At 39.9% G+C, this 13,934-nt stretch overlaps 1 protein-coding gene across 6 annotated transcripts in view; it reads right to left on the reverse strand.

Annotated features, from left to right (window-relative positions):
* Positions 1-764: 764 nt before the first annotated feature.
* Positions 765-13,934, reverse strand: part of znf800a (zinc finger protein 800a) — a 115,052-nt gene continuing 101,882 nt past the window's right edge. For all 6 annotated transcript variants that reach the window (XM_068050918.1, XM_068050914.1, XM_068050915.1 and 3 more), the window contains exons 6-7: positions 12,024-13,760; positions 765-9,295 (exon numbers count right to left, since the gene is read on the reverse strand). In XM_068050918.1, coding sequence (XP_067907019.1) covers positions 9,282-9,295; positions 12,024-13,760 — 1,751 coding nt within the window. In that variant the 3' untranslated portion in view covers positions 765-9,281. The remainder of the gene's footprint in view (positions 9,296-12,023; positions 13,761-13,934) is intronic.

Genomic DNA, 13,934 nt, shown 5'->3' on the forward strand with positions numbered 1-13,934 from the left:
CTTTCTGATTTGGCACTTTACAGCCTTCTGAACTCAATATTGAGTTCAACAATTTCAGACCATGACCGCCATTTTGATTTTTTTTTCACTATGTGCCAGTCTTAGCTTGTTTTTCATGTTTTTGCTTTTGGACAAAGCTGTTCATTATTCTGCCATTAACGCTCTCTCTGGACAAATGCTTTGTCTTTTACTACAACTATTACCACTCCCTTTGCCTTTTGTTCCATGGCATCATTATTTAATCTCTCCCACCCTACATCCTATCACAGACTTTCCCATTTGTTCTTCTTTCCCCTTCCCCCCTTCACTTGCTCAAAACCTATTACATTTCTAACCTTTGCCAGTTCTGATGAAAGATCATCAACCTGAAACGTTAACTGTTTCTCTCTCCACAGATACTGCCAAATCTGCTAGCATCCGCAGTATTTTGCTTTTAGCTTTGAATATAGGGCTGGGGGATTGATACCCAAGGTGAAAATGTATGATGCTCAAAAATGTAAAGCTGCAAGAAATAGAGTAACCAAAGATTGTAATCTTTGAGGACTACCTTCTAGTAATATGAATAGTCCTTCTGATCCCTCAGTATAAATATGAAGACTCAATATGATAAGCTTTGGTGAAGGCAATGTACATTGTCATCTAGTACAAAAGATTCTTCAGTTCAGAGTTTAAAGTCTGAATGCAGACACTGTAGGACTAAGGTGAAAACATATAAACTAAAAATAGTTCTGCAATCTATAACAGAGAGACACCATGCACAGAAATTTAAGTTTGAATGGCTTTATTTTCTGTTATACTTAATGTGGCTGCCAGTATTATACTCTATTGCTAGTCACTGCTACCCAGAGGAATTTTCAGGCAACTTTTCTATTTTTTTGTTTTCTGAACAATTTTCAGGACAAACTGTCATATGATATGATCATAGAATAAACTGGTTTATTAAGTCAAGGATGGTATTCAATTGCTCTGCAATGACAACTACTCTTGTTGCTGCACCAGTGCAGTTTCTTCATTCAGTCTTCCTCAGTATATCTTTGTTCCTATATTTTACTTCAGAAACAAAGTTCGTCTACATTCAATTTACCTATAGCAGCAAGTAATATCCAGTACAATTGAAAACACATTCCTTCATACACACACACACAAAGATGCAAATTTATAAAGAAAAAAACCTACAAAAATTGCACACTGTATGATTGAACATCTCTTCTAAATGAGCAAAATAATTGAAAATTTTGATTTTTGTAGAACTATTTCCTTCCCTCCAATTTTTTGACACATACTATGCCCCCCACGACCTGAAGCAAACCTGATTTGTTTTTGTCACTTTTCCTGTTCCCACGAGGGTAACAAACTGTACTGGCACCTGTAGCACTCTCTGAAACTCTGAAAAAGTATCCTTTCAAAGAACAAGGTTGAGAATTGATGACGTCTTGTGCTTGAAGCCAAAGATCAACTGACCCAGTGACTTGAGCGCCTGTTTCAAGCTTCAACTTTCAGGCCCCTCCTTGCTTCAGTAAGCTGCTGTCTCTCTTTAGAAATCAAAGAACTAACTAAAAGCTGCTATATTCGAAGAGACATCAATCATGTTTGGCAGCAAAGGTGGCACTGGTTCCATAGTCCTAAAATCAGGTAATGCTTTCACTAAATGAGCTCCTAATGCATTCAGCGGCACTCTAGATTCTAGTTTATGCTAGAAGTTGTGTGACCGGATTACTCAAAAAGTGGCTCTGTAGCTTTAATTGTCAGGACAATTCATTCTCAAGTTGGAGTTTTAGAGCTACTTGACAATCTAGGACATATTTAACTGATGCTTGGTTTTAACAGAACAGCCACGGTTTGCATAAACTAAATATTTTATCTATTTTTTTGGAAGGGAGGGTGATGGACATCTTTTCTTTTGTCTTCAACTTTATGAACATATGAATTAGCAGAAGTAGGCCACTCGAGTCTGCTCTGCCATTCAATAAGTTCATGGCTGAACTGATTACTCCACATTTCCACCTACCCCCGATAACCTTTCACCACCCCCTTGCTTATCAAGAATCTATCTACCTCTGCCTTAAAAATATTCAAAGACTCTGCTTCCACTGCCTTTAAAGGAAGAGAATTCCAAAGACTCATGAAGCTCAGAGAAAAAATTTCTCCTCATTTCTGCGATAAATGGGCAACCCCTTATTTTTAAACAGTGACCCCTAGTTCTAGATTCTCCCACAAGGGGAAACATCCTTTCCACATCCACCCTGTCAAGACCCCTCAGAATCGTATATGTCTCAATCAAGTCGCCTCTTACTCTTATAAATTCCAGCAGATACAAGCCTAGCCTGTCCAATCTTTCCTCATAAGACAGCCCGCCCATTCCAGGTATTAGTCTAGTAAACCTTCTCTGTACTGCCTCCAACGCATTTACATCCTTCCTTAAATAAGACCATTATTGTACACAGTACTCCAGATGTGGTCTCATCAATGCCCTGTATAGCTGAAGCATAACCTCCTTACCTTTATATTCAATTCCCCTCGCGATAAACGATAACGTTCTATTAGCTTTCCTGATTACGTGCTGTACCTGCATACTAACCTTTTGCGATTCATGCACTATGACACCCAGATCCCTCTGCATCTCAGAGCTTTGCAATCTCTCACCATTTAGATAATATGCTTCTTTTTTATTCTTCCTGCCCAAGTGGACAATTTCACACTTTCCCACATTATACTCTATTTGCCAGGTCTTTGCCCACTCACTTAACCTATCTATAGCCCTTTGTAGCCCCCTTATGTCCTCTTCACAAGTTACTTTCCTACCTATCATTGTGTCATCAGCAAATTTAACCATACCTTTGGTACCTTCATCTAAGTCATTTATATAAATTGTAAAAAGTTGATGCCCCAGCAGAGATCCCTGTGGCACACCCCTCATTACATCTTGCCAATCAGAAAATGGCCCATTTATACCTACTCTCTGTTTCCTGTTAGCTAGCCAATCTTCTATCCATGCCAATATGTTACCCCCTACACCATGAGCTTTTATTTTCTGCAATAACCTTTGATGTGGCACCTTATCAAATGCCTTCTGGAAATCTAAGTACAATACATCCACCGGTTCCCCTTTATCCACAGCACATGTAACTCCCTCAAAGACCTCCAATAAATTGGTTAAACATGATTTACCTTTCACAAAACCATGTTGACTCTGCCTGATTACCTTGAATTTTTCTAACTGCCCTGCTATAATGTCATTAATAATAGCTTCTAACATTTTCCCTAAGACAGATGTTAAGCTAACTAGCCTGTAGTTTCCTGCTTTCTGTCTCCCTCCTTTTTTGAATAAAGGGGTTACACATTTGCTGTGTAATCTAGGGAATTCTGGAAAATTAAAATTAATGCATCAACTATCTTACTAGCCACTTCTTTTCAGACTCTAGGATGAAGTCCATCAGGACCCATTGACTTGTCAGCCCGCAGCTTCAACAATTTGTTCAGTACGACTTCCCTGGTGATTGTAATTTTCTTGAGTTCCTTCCTCCCTTCCATTTCCTGACTTACAGCTAATACTGAGATGTTACATGTATCCTCAATAGTGAAGACCGATGCAAAATACCTGTTCAATTCATCTGCCATTTCCTTATTATCCATTATTAATTCCCCAGACTCACTTTCTATAGGACCAACACTCACTTTGTTAACTCTTTTCTTTTTTAAATATCTATAGAAACACTACTGTCGTTATATTTCTAGCTAGCTTTCTCTTGTACTCTAATTTTACCTTCCTTATCAATCTTTTAGTCATTCTTTGCTGTTTTTTATATTCTGTCTCCCATCTTTGTGTAATTATAGGCTTTTTCTTTAAGTTTGATACTATCTTTAACTGTTTTAGTTAACCACGGATGGTGGGTCCCACCTTTGGAATTTTTCTTTCTCATTGAAATGTATCTATTCAGTGTATTCTGAAATATCCCCTTAAATGTCTGCCACTGCATCTCTATTGACCTATCCCTTAACCTAATTTGCCAGTTCACTTTAGCTAGCTCTGCTTTCATGCCCTCATAATTGCCCTTATTTTAAGTTTAAAAGACTAGTCTTGGACCCACTCTTCTCTCCCTCAAACTGAATGTAAAATTCAATCATATTATGATCGCTGCTACCTAGGGACGCCTTACCTATGAGGTCATTAATTAATCCTATTTCATTGCATAATACCAGGTTTAGTATAGACTGTTCTCCGATTGGCTCCAGAACATATTGTTCCAAGAAATTATCCCGAAAACATTCTATGTACTCTTCATCTAGGTTATCGCTACCCATCTGATTTTTCCAGTTTATATGTAGGTTAAAATCCCCCATAATTATCGCTGTATCTTTCTGACAAGCTGCCATTATTTCTTCCTTTATACCCTGTCCTACAGTGTGGTTAATGTTAGGTGGCCTGTACACCACTCCCACAAGTGACTTTTTGCCTTTATGATTTTTCATCTCTACCCAAACTGCTTCTACATCCTGGTCTCCTGAACTTAGGTCATCCCTCTCTATTGCACTAATACCATCATTAACTAACAGAGCTACCCCTCCACCTTTTCCTAGCCTCCTGTCCTCCCTAAATGCCATGTACCCTTCAATATTCAGGTCCCAATCTATGTCGTTCTGCAGCCACGTCTCTGTAATGGCTATCAGATCGTACTTATTTATTTCTATTTGCGCTCTCAGTTCATCTGTTTTGTTTTTTGAAACTTTTTGTTATAGTTTTCTGCCCTCATCTCCCCAAGGTATTTACTCTCTCACCAGAGAAAACAGTTTCCAGTGCCTCATCCTAGAAGCCATTATTCACAAGAGTCTCGACATAAATTGCCGACAAACCATCAGTGCAGAGGACATCACAGCCAAACCTCATCATGTCCTCACCCAGAATTCACATAATCCTGCATAATGATCAATGGTGAGGAGCTGTATCTGACTTTTTTACTCCATAACATTCCAACCGTAACATTCCTATGACAAGCCACAGCAGCAAACATTAATTTTCTATCTCACCCTGGCATAAGCAGGTCACCTGTCAGTTGATAATAGGATATCAATGGGCAAATTTAAGCTCATGTTGCCAGTAGCTAAGATAACAGTGTGACTCTCCAAAGCTGGCAGAAAAAAAAAGATGCCACTGAAGAAGCAAGCTCTGTAATGGAAAAAATTGGGTGAAGCATTTCAAATTCTTGGCTGTGAAAGTGATTATCATAGTTAACTATTGTTAGCTATCTATTAAATAATGGTCCTAACAGATATCTAATTTCCTTGGAATAATCAGCCTTCAATAAACTCATTCGATTTTACAAAAATTCATCTGGTCAACTACAGTGTTAGGTGGGATGTTATAGATAAAATACCAAACAAAAAATAAGCAATGGTTGAAAAACAGTAAATGCTAATAGGTAATGGAAATTTTTGCCATCATTCATCTGCCTTATTTATAACTACTAGAAACATAATTGTTAACTTTATTATTTCACCTTCAGCTAATTTCCTTTAACAAATGAGTTTAATGTTGTCTTTGTGGTAATATGCAACACAAAACAAAATGCAATTTTGTTTCCTCAAAAATAGTTTTTTGCTGAGACCTCAATTGAGGCACATCATTTAAACTGTAGATTAGTTGCACTGCAAGTTCTTCTCCCTGTAGAATTGTTGAAATGGAGAATTTAGCTTTTAGATCATTTCAACTTAATAACCAGTCACTGTATCTTCTTAGTGCAAAGCTTTAGTAAGACTATTTTTGTGCTTCATTTTCAAAAGTATCCATTTTGTTGTTCCTACAGCATTTGTTGATCATATCACACTTGTAGGTTTGCTAAACCTTTTAGCAAAAAGGTTGCATCTCTTAATACAACAAATCTAAACATGTGTACTCAACAATAACTGGGCAACTATAGCACTATATTGCCCAACAACTGTTCATTTCATTGCCAATGTAATTCAGGAGTAATTCAGTCATATCCTTATTCCTGTACAGCCAATCAAAAAAAAGTCATCACATACTCCAAGTGCAAGTAAACATTGATACAAATGCCAAACAGACAGTTGTACATGTTTAGCCAGAAGACCTTAGTGTCAACTTTGGTGGGGGAGTATGTGGACCAATATTCCTATACTGACATAGATGTCATACCTTTAACAGAATGAGTACTAGTTACTCTGTTAACCCCTTCATTGATGTGGTGTAATTCCTGTAAAGGCAAGGTTAGCAATCGGTAACTCATCAGACTGATGCAATTTATACTGTTAGCCCTGTGTCACTCTCTGGCCCGGGAACACAAGTGCATTGCAGCCGTTGGCTTTGTCAACATTAGAAATTACATTTAAAAAAAACCTGGGAACTTCCTGCTCGACATGGTCACGCACAACTGACAAAAAATCAATTTGACTTCACACCCAAGTTACATCACACAGCTGCAGCAATGAGAAAACTGCTTCACGACACAGAATGTCTTTCAAGCTGGCTCCCACAGACAGAATTCTTGCCATTTATTTCAATATCTGACTGAACACAAGAGCTTGTTGTGCTGCAATTTACTGAAAATTAGTCATTTGGTAGTACAGAACTTGTGTATTGCTAAAAACAGAGACATTCTGTTGAAGCTTTTCATCTTGCACTCATGAGGACAATACGCAAGAATAGCAATGTAAGGGAAAGCAACAAATTTATAGTATATAAGAGAGTGCTGATTGATTGGCAAGTGGACTCTGATTGGTAGAGACGTTGCCATGGAGAATGCACCAGTTTATGGTGACTGACAGTTAACCGCCAAGCTTTGTTTGAAATTTAAACCAGGCAGCTTGACTCTGATTGGTCATGGCATTGCCCTGAGGAATGAACCAGTGAATGCCTGTCACTTATTTTGTTCAGCTATAACAGGCGCAATGTGTGTACATGTTCTTTCTGTCTGCAAAGAACAGGGCCCTGTGTATTAATACATGCAGCTTCCAGTATGTGCAAATGCAGCACACTGCGAGCCCTACTGACAATCTTAAATTGGTTGTCAGCGAAATTCTTAGCACACTGTGGATTATTTAGCAAATGTTGTCCAATCGCAGAATCACATCTAATGTTGGATACTGTGTTCTGAGTTTTGCAAGCACGGGCCAGTTGGGTACGGTGTGTACCTTGCCAATTGCGAACTGCAGAAGGGACTTGTTGTTTCATACGATCCGCCAGTCTTTGGAACGTACGGCCTATATATCTAGCATCACACTGGCACTGAAATTCATTTATCACATTACTCAGGCAGAACATCTTTCTGGCTTGATAACAGCATCCTGTCAGTAGCGAACACCACAAGTCTACCTCAGATTACCCTGGAACAGTAAGTATCCCAAAAAATTGAGCAACAGGTGAAGCTAGCTGTTTCGCGCTGCTACTATCAGCCACCAGAGTCCACTTGCCAGCCAATCAGCACTCTCTTCTCACATAGTATAAATGTGTTGCTTTCCTTACATTGGTATTCTTGCGAATTGTCCTGAGTGTAAGACAAAAAGTTTTGACAAAATGTCTCTGTTTTCAGCAATACTCAAATTACTGAAAATTGGTAATGCAAAATTAAGTTATTTTACGAAGTATGGAGAATTCCAAATCATAATTCTTTTGATATTGGATCAATATCAAATACTGTCGTTTTTCAGAACTTGACAAATAAAAATAGAAAAGCTGTTCAGATATTTACAGCAAGAGATTCTGTCATTTGCTGCAGGTGTGCATTATTTCCTAGAATTTAATAGTTACCCTATACTCTCACAAACTAGACAGTTCTCCTGCCAAACTGAACTGAATGCTGACAATAAAATCTCTGTTTCCATCAATCCAACCGATCAACCCCAAAGCAAAAATTGCTAGACAACAAATGGGCTGAACGCAGAAGAAAATAAGTTGTTATCTTGACAAATATTAACTACTATTTCAAGACTCAATATTGGAAACTCACAATTTTTCGTCATTTTAAGATTATTTTGGACCAGTAATCATAAAATAGGCAATTTGTAAGGAAAACAATTACTTGATCACTGTAGTTGGTCACAGTACAATTTGCACCAAAAAAGGTTAACATATTTTAGCAGATATACAGTTGAGGGCAATAAATGGTGCTACAGTATTTGCATATTCTGCTTTTGTTCACTTTTGCAACATAAACCTTATCAGTTTCTAAGGGCATCCTGAAATAAAATTATACTTTAGCTGAGCATATTGGACTTTTAAATGCAAACAGTTTGCTGTACCTACACACAGATGATTTGTTTTTAAACTAGCTCCACAATTTAAAACACACATACACAAAGAGAATGTCATGGTTAAAAAAACTTATCATCTTAAATCTATTGCTTTTTCCTGTGAATCGCTATCAAAACATCCATATTTGACTGTGTTAAAGAAAAATCAGTTTACCATGTATGAATTAGATACAAATTACAAGTTTTTCTTACTATCTGGATATAATTCTGTTTCTAGTATCTGCTATAAGTGTGGGGTAATTAATCATATTTCTTACAACCTTTTTATAGATATGTAAAAGTTTTGGATGTGACTGTCACGCATGCAAAAGTTCTGCGCCACACTTAAAAAATATATAAAAAGAAAAAAGTCATTTCCTGCTGGTTTCCTTGTCGTCTAATTGAACACAGGAATGCACAGCAATTGGAATTTGCGATCTTAAAAGGGACATGACGGGGTGCACACAGCAGAGTTTTTGCAGGGGGACAATACAGCGTGTTTTCATGGTGTATTGCTCCTTCCTGTTCAAAACAACATTCCTCTGGCTTACCCTAAGCAATGCCATGGGAGATCTCCCAGGAGTTCATAACAGACATAAAACACACTAGTAGCAGACTGATAAATGTGTCGTGATTTTTGATAACCTTGTTCTGAGGTGATTCCCGTACAGGCTTTGTAGGTCAGTTGTAAGGTTTATACACTCGAGTGCAGATCGCATTTCCGCTAAGGTGTTAGAAAGGAACTTGCCGTTCAAAGTACAGCACAGTACATTTCCGCCAGTAAGGCTGCACAGTCCGTCTGGAATGTTGTACCATCTTACATTTGATACGTAAAAAGGGCCTTGGTAATTTGAATGCCATTATCATCTCTTGTTTTAAATGTCATTTCACAGAATCGCTCCTAATTTCATGTCTGTGCTGCTTTGGTTTCCTGTTCTTTCACAGCCTGCTATTTATTCGGAATGACTCTCAGTGGCTTGGCCACCAAATTCAGTCTTCAAACTACAAGAATTCCATAAAGTTCATTTGATGACATGTCATCTGGAAGTATCTGGGGTGAGAAAGGATTTAAAAAAAGACAAGTTTAATGTTCTGATGTTTGTTACAATGTAAGCAGTGAAAATATCTGCACGTTGGATTGTTTAATCCTTTAAGTCTCCATACTTTCAGGAACCACAGTTACATAAGAAAAAGGCTACTCACAGTAGTAACTTTTCTTCAGATACTGCATTTCTACCATGTATCTTTATTTCCTGGATATTCCACTTACTAGTGGGTAGGAAGGTGCAACATTTTTTAAAGTTTGCACAGTAATAGTCTGTAGCAATTATATGACCTCTATATTCATACTGAATCTATAACGATTGAATTACTGTTCTCTGCTAGGACCAGGAAGACAAGACGCCAGGGAAAGATTCTGCAATCCTTTTGGCTTGTTTCAAATATAGGTGACATGAGCTTCAAATCAGTACCCATTAAACATTCTCCCGCACCAGATGGATCAAGGAGTTTAGCTTAGATAACTTGGCCCTGTATGTTGTTATAGTTATCACAAGCTTCCAGCCTTTCTGCGCCTGGAGTGAAACACACCTCTCAACTTCAGAATCAGCCAACTTAGGACACAAGAACTTCAGAATATTTTTGTCAATTGCATGCATCATCAGACCTTTCTTGAACTCTGTTTACAGATCTCATTAAACTCCTTTCCCTTGTGTTTCTTAAGTGTCTCACAATTATTTAAAGCACTGCGTCTCTTGTTTTAATTTAACTATCCAGGAAGGTTCATTGGCTTGTTGTTGAAGACAAATCATAAGAACATAAGAAAGAGGAGCAGGAGTAAGCCATTTGACTCCTTGAGCCTAGTCCACCATTTAATGCTGATCTTCCCACACTATTCCCATATCCCGCGATTCCCTTCTATTCCAAAAATCTATCAATCTCTGACTTGAATGTACTCAGCAACTGAGCAACAACAGCTCTTTGGGGTAGAGAATTCCAAAGGTTCATAACTCTGAGTGAAGAAATTTCTCCTCATCTCTGTCCTACATCAGCTGTAATTGCCCACGATAGGTCTCTGAATGCACTGAGTCACCATAAGACCACTATTTGAAAGCTGGGCACTGCTGCGATCTCATTCTTGCAGAGAAAGTTTCAAAATTTCACAGGAGATGAAGTATTTATTTTAAGCAGACATCCCACATATTGACGTGGAGTTTATTTATTTTTATTTAGAGATACAGCACTGAAACAGGCCCTTCGGCCCACCGAGTCTGTGCTGACCATCAACCACCCATTTATACTAATCCTACACTAATCCCATATTCCTACCACATCCCCACCTGTCCCCATATTTCCCTACCACCTACCTATACTAGGGGCAATTTATAATGGCCAATTTACCTACCAACCTGCAAGTCTTTTGGCTTGTGGGAGGAAACCGGAGCACCCGGAGAAAACCCACGCAGACACAGGGAGAACTTGCAAACTCCACACAGGCAGTACCCAGAATTGAACCCAGGTCGCTGGAGCTGTGAGGCTGGAACATAATGGGAGTTCTTGTATTAAGTCAGGAAGAAAAGTGAAATGACCATCCCATGTCCAAATGAAACCAAGGGTTCCATTCCCAGGGACGACTCAAAATAAAATCTACTTGCTGTGAGCAAAATTATCTCTGTACTACTTCCAGATTCCCACATTTATGTTTCTGTGCTGAATTTTCACTGGAAGCAGCGTAACTTTAGGATAAAGCCTTTCTGTATATAGCAAATGAATCAGCTTCAAATCAGCACAGGAATTATCCACACATAGGTCTCAGAGCAGTTCCAACGTAATTGCTTGTGAATGAGTGCCTGCCAGAATATTACAGGCAAACCAAGTCCATGCTATGCATTACCTCTCATTCGATGCTGTTGCCACTGCCACCTTGTATAGAAAGCATACAGCACAGAAGGAGGCCATTTGGAAAATCGTGCCTGTGCTGGCTCTTTGAAAGGGCTATCTAGTTAGTTCCATTCACCTGCTTTCTCCATAGATTACAACATTCTCCCCTTCAAATATTTATCGAACTCCATTTTTAAAGTTACTATTGAATCTGCTTCCACCACCCTTTCAGGTAGTGCATTCCAAATCCTCATCTCCCCTCTGGTCCGTTTGCCAATAACCTTCAATCACTGCAATCCAATACCAATGCTAATCTGCAGTAATAAAAATCAAACTGTCCATACACATCCAACAGATTATTGTCCATCGGGATAGGTGGAGGTGATTCTGAGTTAAAGCAAGCTGTTTCCACCAGTAAAACTCAGGTTGAAGCATTGGATCCCCACACAACATACAAGAACAGCTTTGCCGATTGATTAAACAGGGAAACAAAAAAAAAACTTTCATAGTTAAAAGTCAATACTTTCTTTCTAATCAAAAAACTAAGAGGCTAATTTTAACCTAACCCATTGGGCAGGAAACCCATGGCATCAGGTGCAAGGCCAGGTGTACAGAAGGAGAGTAAAATCAGGTCAGGTGTGTAAAAAAAAAGTGTTCCACCCGATCCTGTGGGTTCCTTGATGGATAGGTAAGGTTCACTGACCACCTCTAGGCGCTTACCCATTGTCCCTCGAGACAAGGAGGTCAAAGAAGATGTAAGGTTAAAGTTTATCCCATTAGGGCTTTAAATGTTAGGACACAAACATTGAACTAAAAAAAAGAGTTGGGAACAGAGCGATGGGTGACCAAACAAAATTAATTTTTAAAGCACAAAATGAATGACATCACTGCACCCTTACCAGAGAGAAGGGCCTTGGATCGGGTGCTGCGGCCAACAACATTTTTGTTTCCTTCTAGTGTCACAATTGCGTTTTTGTGTGTCTTCTTGTGATGCTCCAGGTAAGTCTTTTTGGCAAATGCCTTTCCACACTTAGCGCACTTGTGCAGCGAGAAGTGTTTAGTGAATTTTACTTCAGTGCCAGGGTCTGCTCCATCAGTTTTCCTGCCAACAACAGCGGAGCACGGGACAGGGGAGGCAGAAGTGCCTTCATGCTTCTTGGCATGCTTGGTTTCGTCCCTCTGGGGACCTCTCCTCGGCACTCTGTTCAGGACAAATTCGATTGGTTTCTTCACAGCCCGGCTCTCCAAATTGGCAGTAATTTTGCCCAGGTAGCGGGTTGACTTCTTATGCACCACCGTTATGTGCCGGACCACGTCCCTCTTGCGACGTGTCTCATAGGTACAAAGGGGGCACTTGTAGAACTTGACATAGAAATTATTGCCATCCGTGTGCAGCTCGATGTGCTTTGTCAGGTTCTGTTTGGAGGTGAACTGCCGCTTGCATAGCTTGCAGTAAAGCTGCTTGAAGTCAAAGCCCATTGAGAGCTTGGGCTTCCTGGGCTTGGGGTGGCCAGTTGCAGCAGCCGGATTCGAAGCCTTTGGGCTGTCGTTCTCTTGCTTCACTTTGTTTTTCAGCGTTGGAGTGATCTTTTTCTCACCTGTTTGACTTGAGCCTTTGGGCTCACCCTGAGGTGAGGACTTGATGGCAGGCGGAGAGACCTCCATGTTGCCTGTGCAGTTGGTGCTAGCTTCGGTCACCTCCACAATGCGTGCCACGGCCATGCCCTGCTCTGGGAGTTTGGATGGACTCTCGCCCAGATTCATCTTGTGTACAATCAGCATGTGGCGCTTCAGCATGATCTGCGAACTGTACTTCCTCTTGCACAGAAGGCACTTGCACGCTGTCAGGTTGTACTCGGCCTTCAAGGATGACTTGCGCCTGCGGGGTAGACGGGCAACCAGATGCTCAGGGGATGACTCTTCCAAACTGAGCGGCTGCCCTGGTTTGGTGGCTATGTCAGGGGTAATGCAGTCCCTCCTCAGGCCTCTGTGCACCTCATCGAAGTGCCGACGCACATTCGCTTTCGTGGCAAAGAACTTGTGGCAGACAGGGCAGTTCCTGCCAACAGTGACCATTCCGATGCCTCTTGACTGCCCCCTGGTGTTAGATAGGGAGGACTGGTGCCCCATGCTGTTCTTTGTTTCAATGTACTTCTTCAGTTCTTCCATCTTCTTCTTATGTACTTTTCTAATGTGCCGCCGTACGCTACGCCGGGAATTGAATGTTTTTGCACAAAGGCAGCAGACCAAGTGAGAAGCAAGATTGGAACCATCGGAGATCTCCACTTCAGAGAGGAGGGGTTCTGGACTTTCTTCCAATCTTTGGGCAGCTACTTCTTTCTTCATAAGCTCTGCAGGAACTGAACCAACAAGTTCCAACTCTTCCTCTTGTACAGTCTCTGGCATTGGCTCAATGTCTGACTCTTGCACTGGTAACGGGCTGGAAGTTTGTGTACTGTATGTCTCTATGTTGAGTGCTGGATCATCGAGTCTAGTTACGTGCTGGTACACAGCATTCTGATTTGTTTCTATGGGTTCTAGTTTGATGATGTAGTCTTGCTTATCAACCCTAGGATAAATTGCTTCCAAAAGTTCCCGTATAGTTTGGCTCTGTTTATCACTTGAATCTGGGAAATCTAAAATGGTAAAAATAGGTTACTTGGATGGAGTGCACCAAATAATGATCTAGTAATCTCTTTAAATAAATTCAAAAGATGAATTTACAAATTCAACCAATACAAATTAAAATTATTCCTGTATAATTATTTTGGTGGAACAGTGCAGATTATTCAAAGAATTGAGTTGCAGCT

The sequence above is a fragment of the Heterodontus francisci genome, chromosome 18, assembly GCF_036365525.1.
Source record: "Heterodontus francisci isolate sHetFra1 chromosome 18, sHetFra1.hap1, whole genome shotgun sequence".
NCBI lineage: Eukaryota > Metazoa > Chordata > Chondrichthyes > Heterodontiformes > Heterodontidae > Heterodontus > Heterodontus francisci.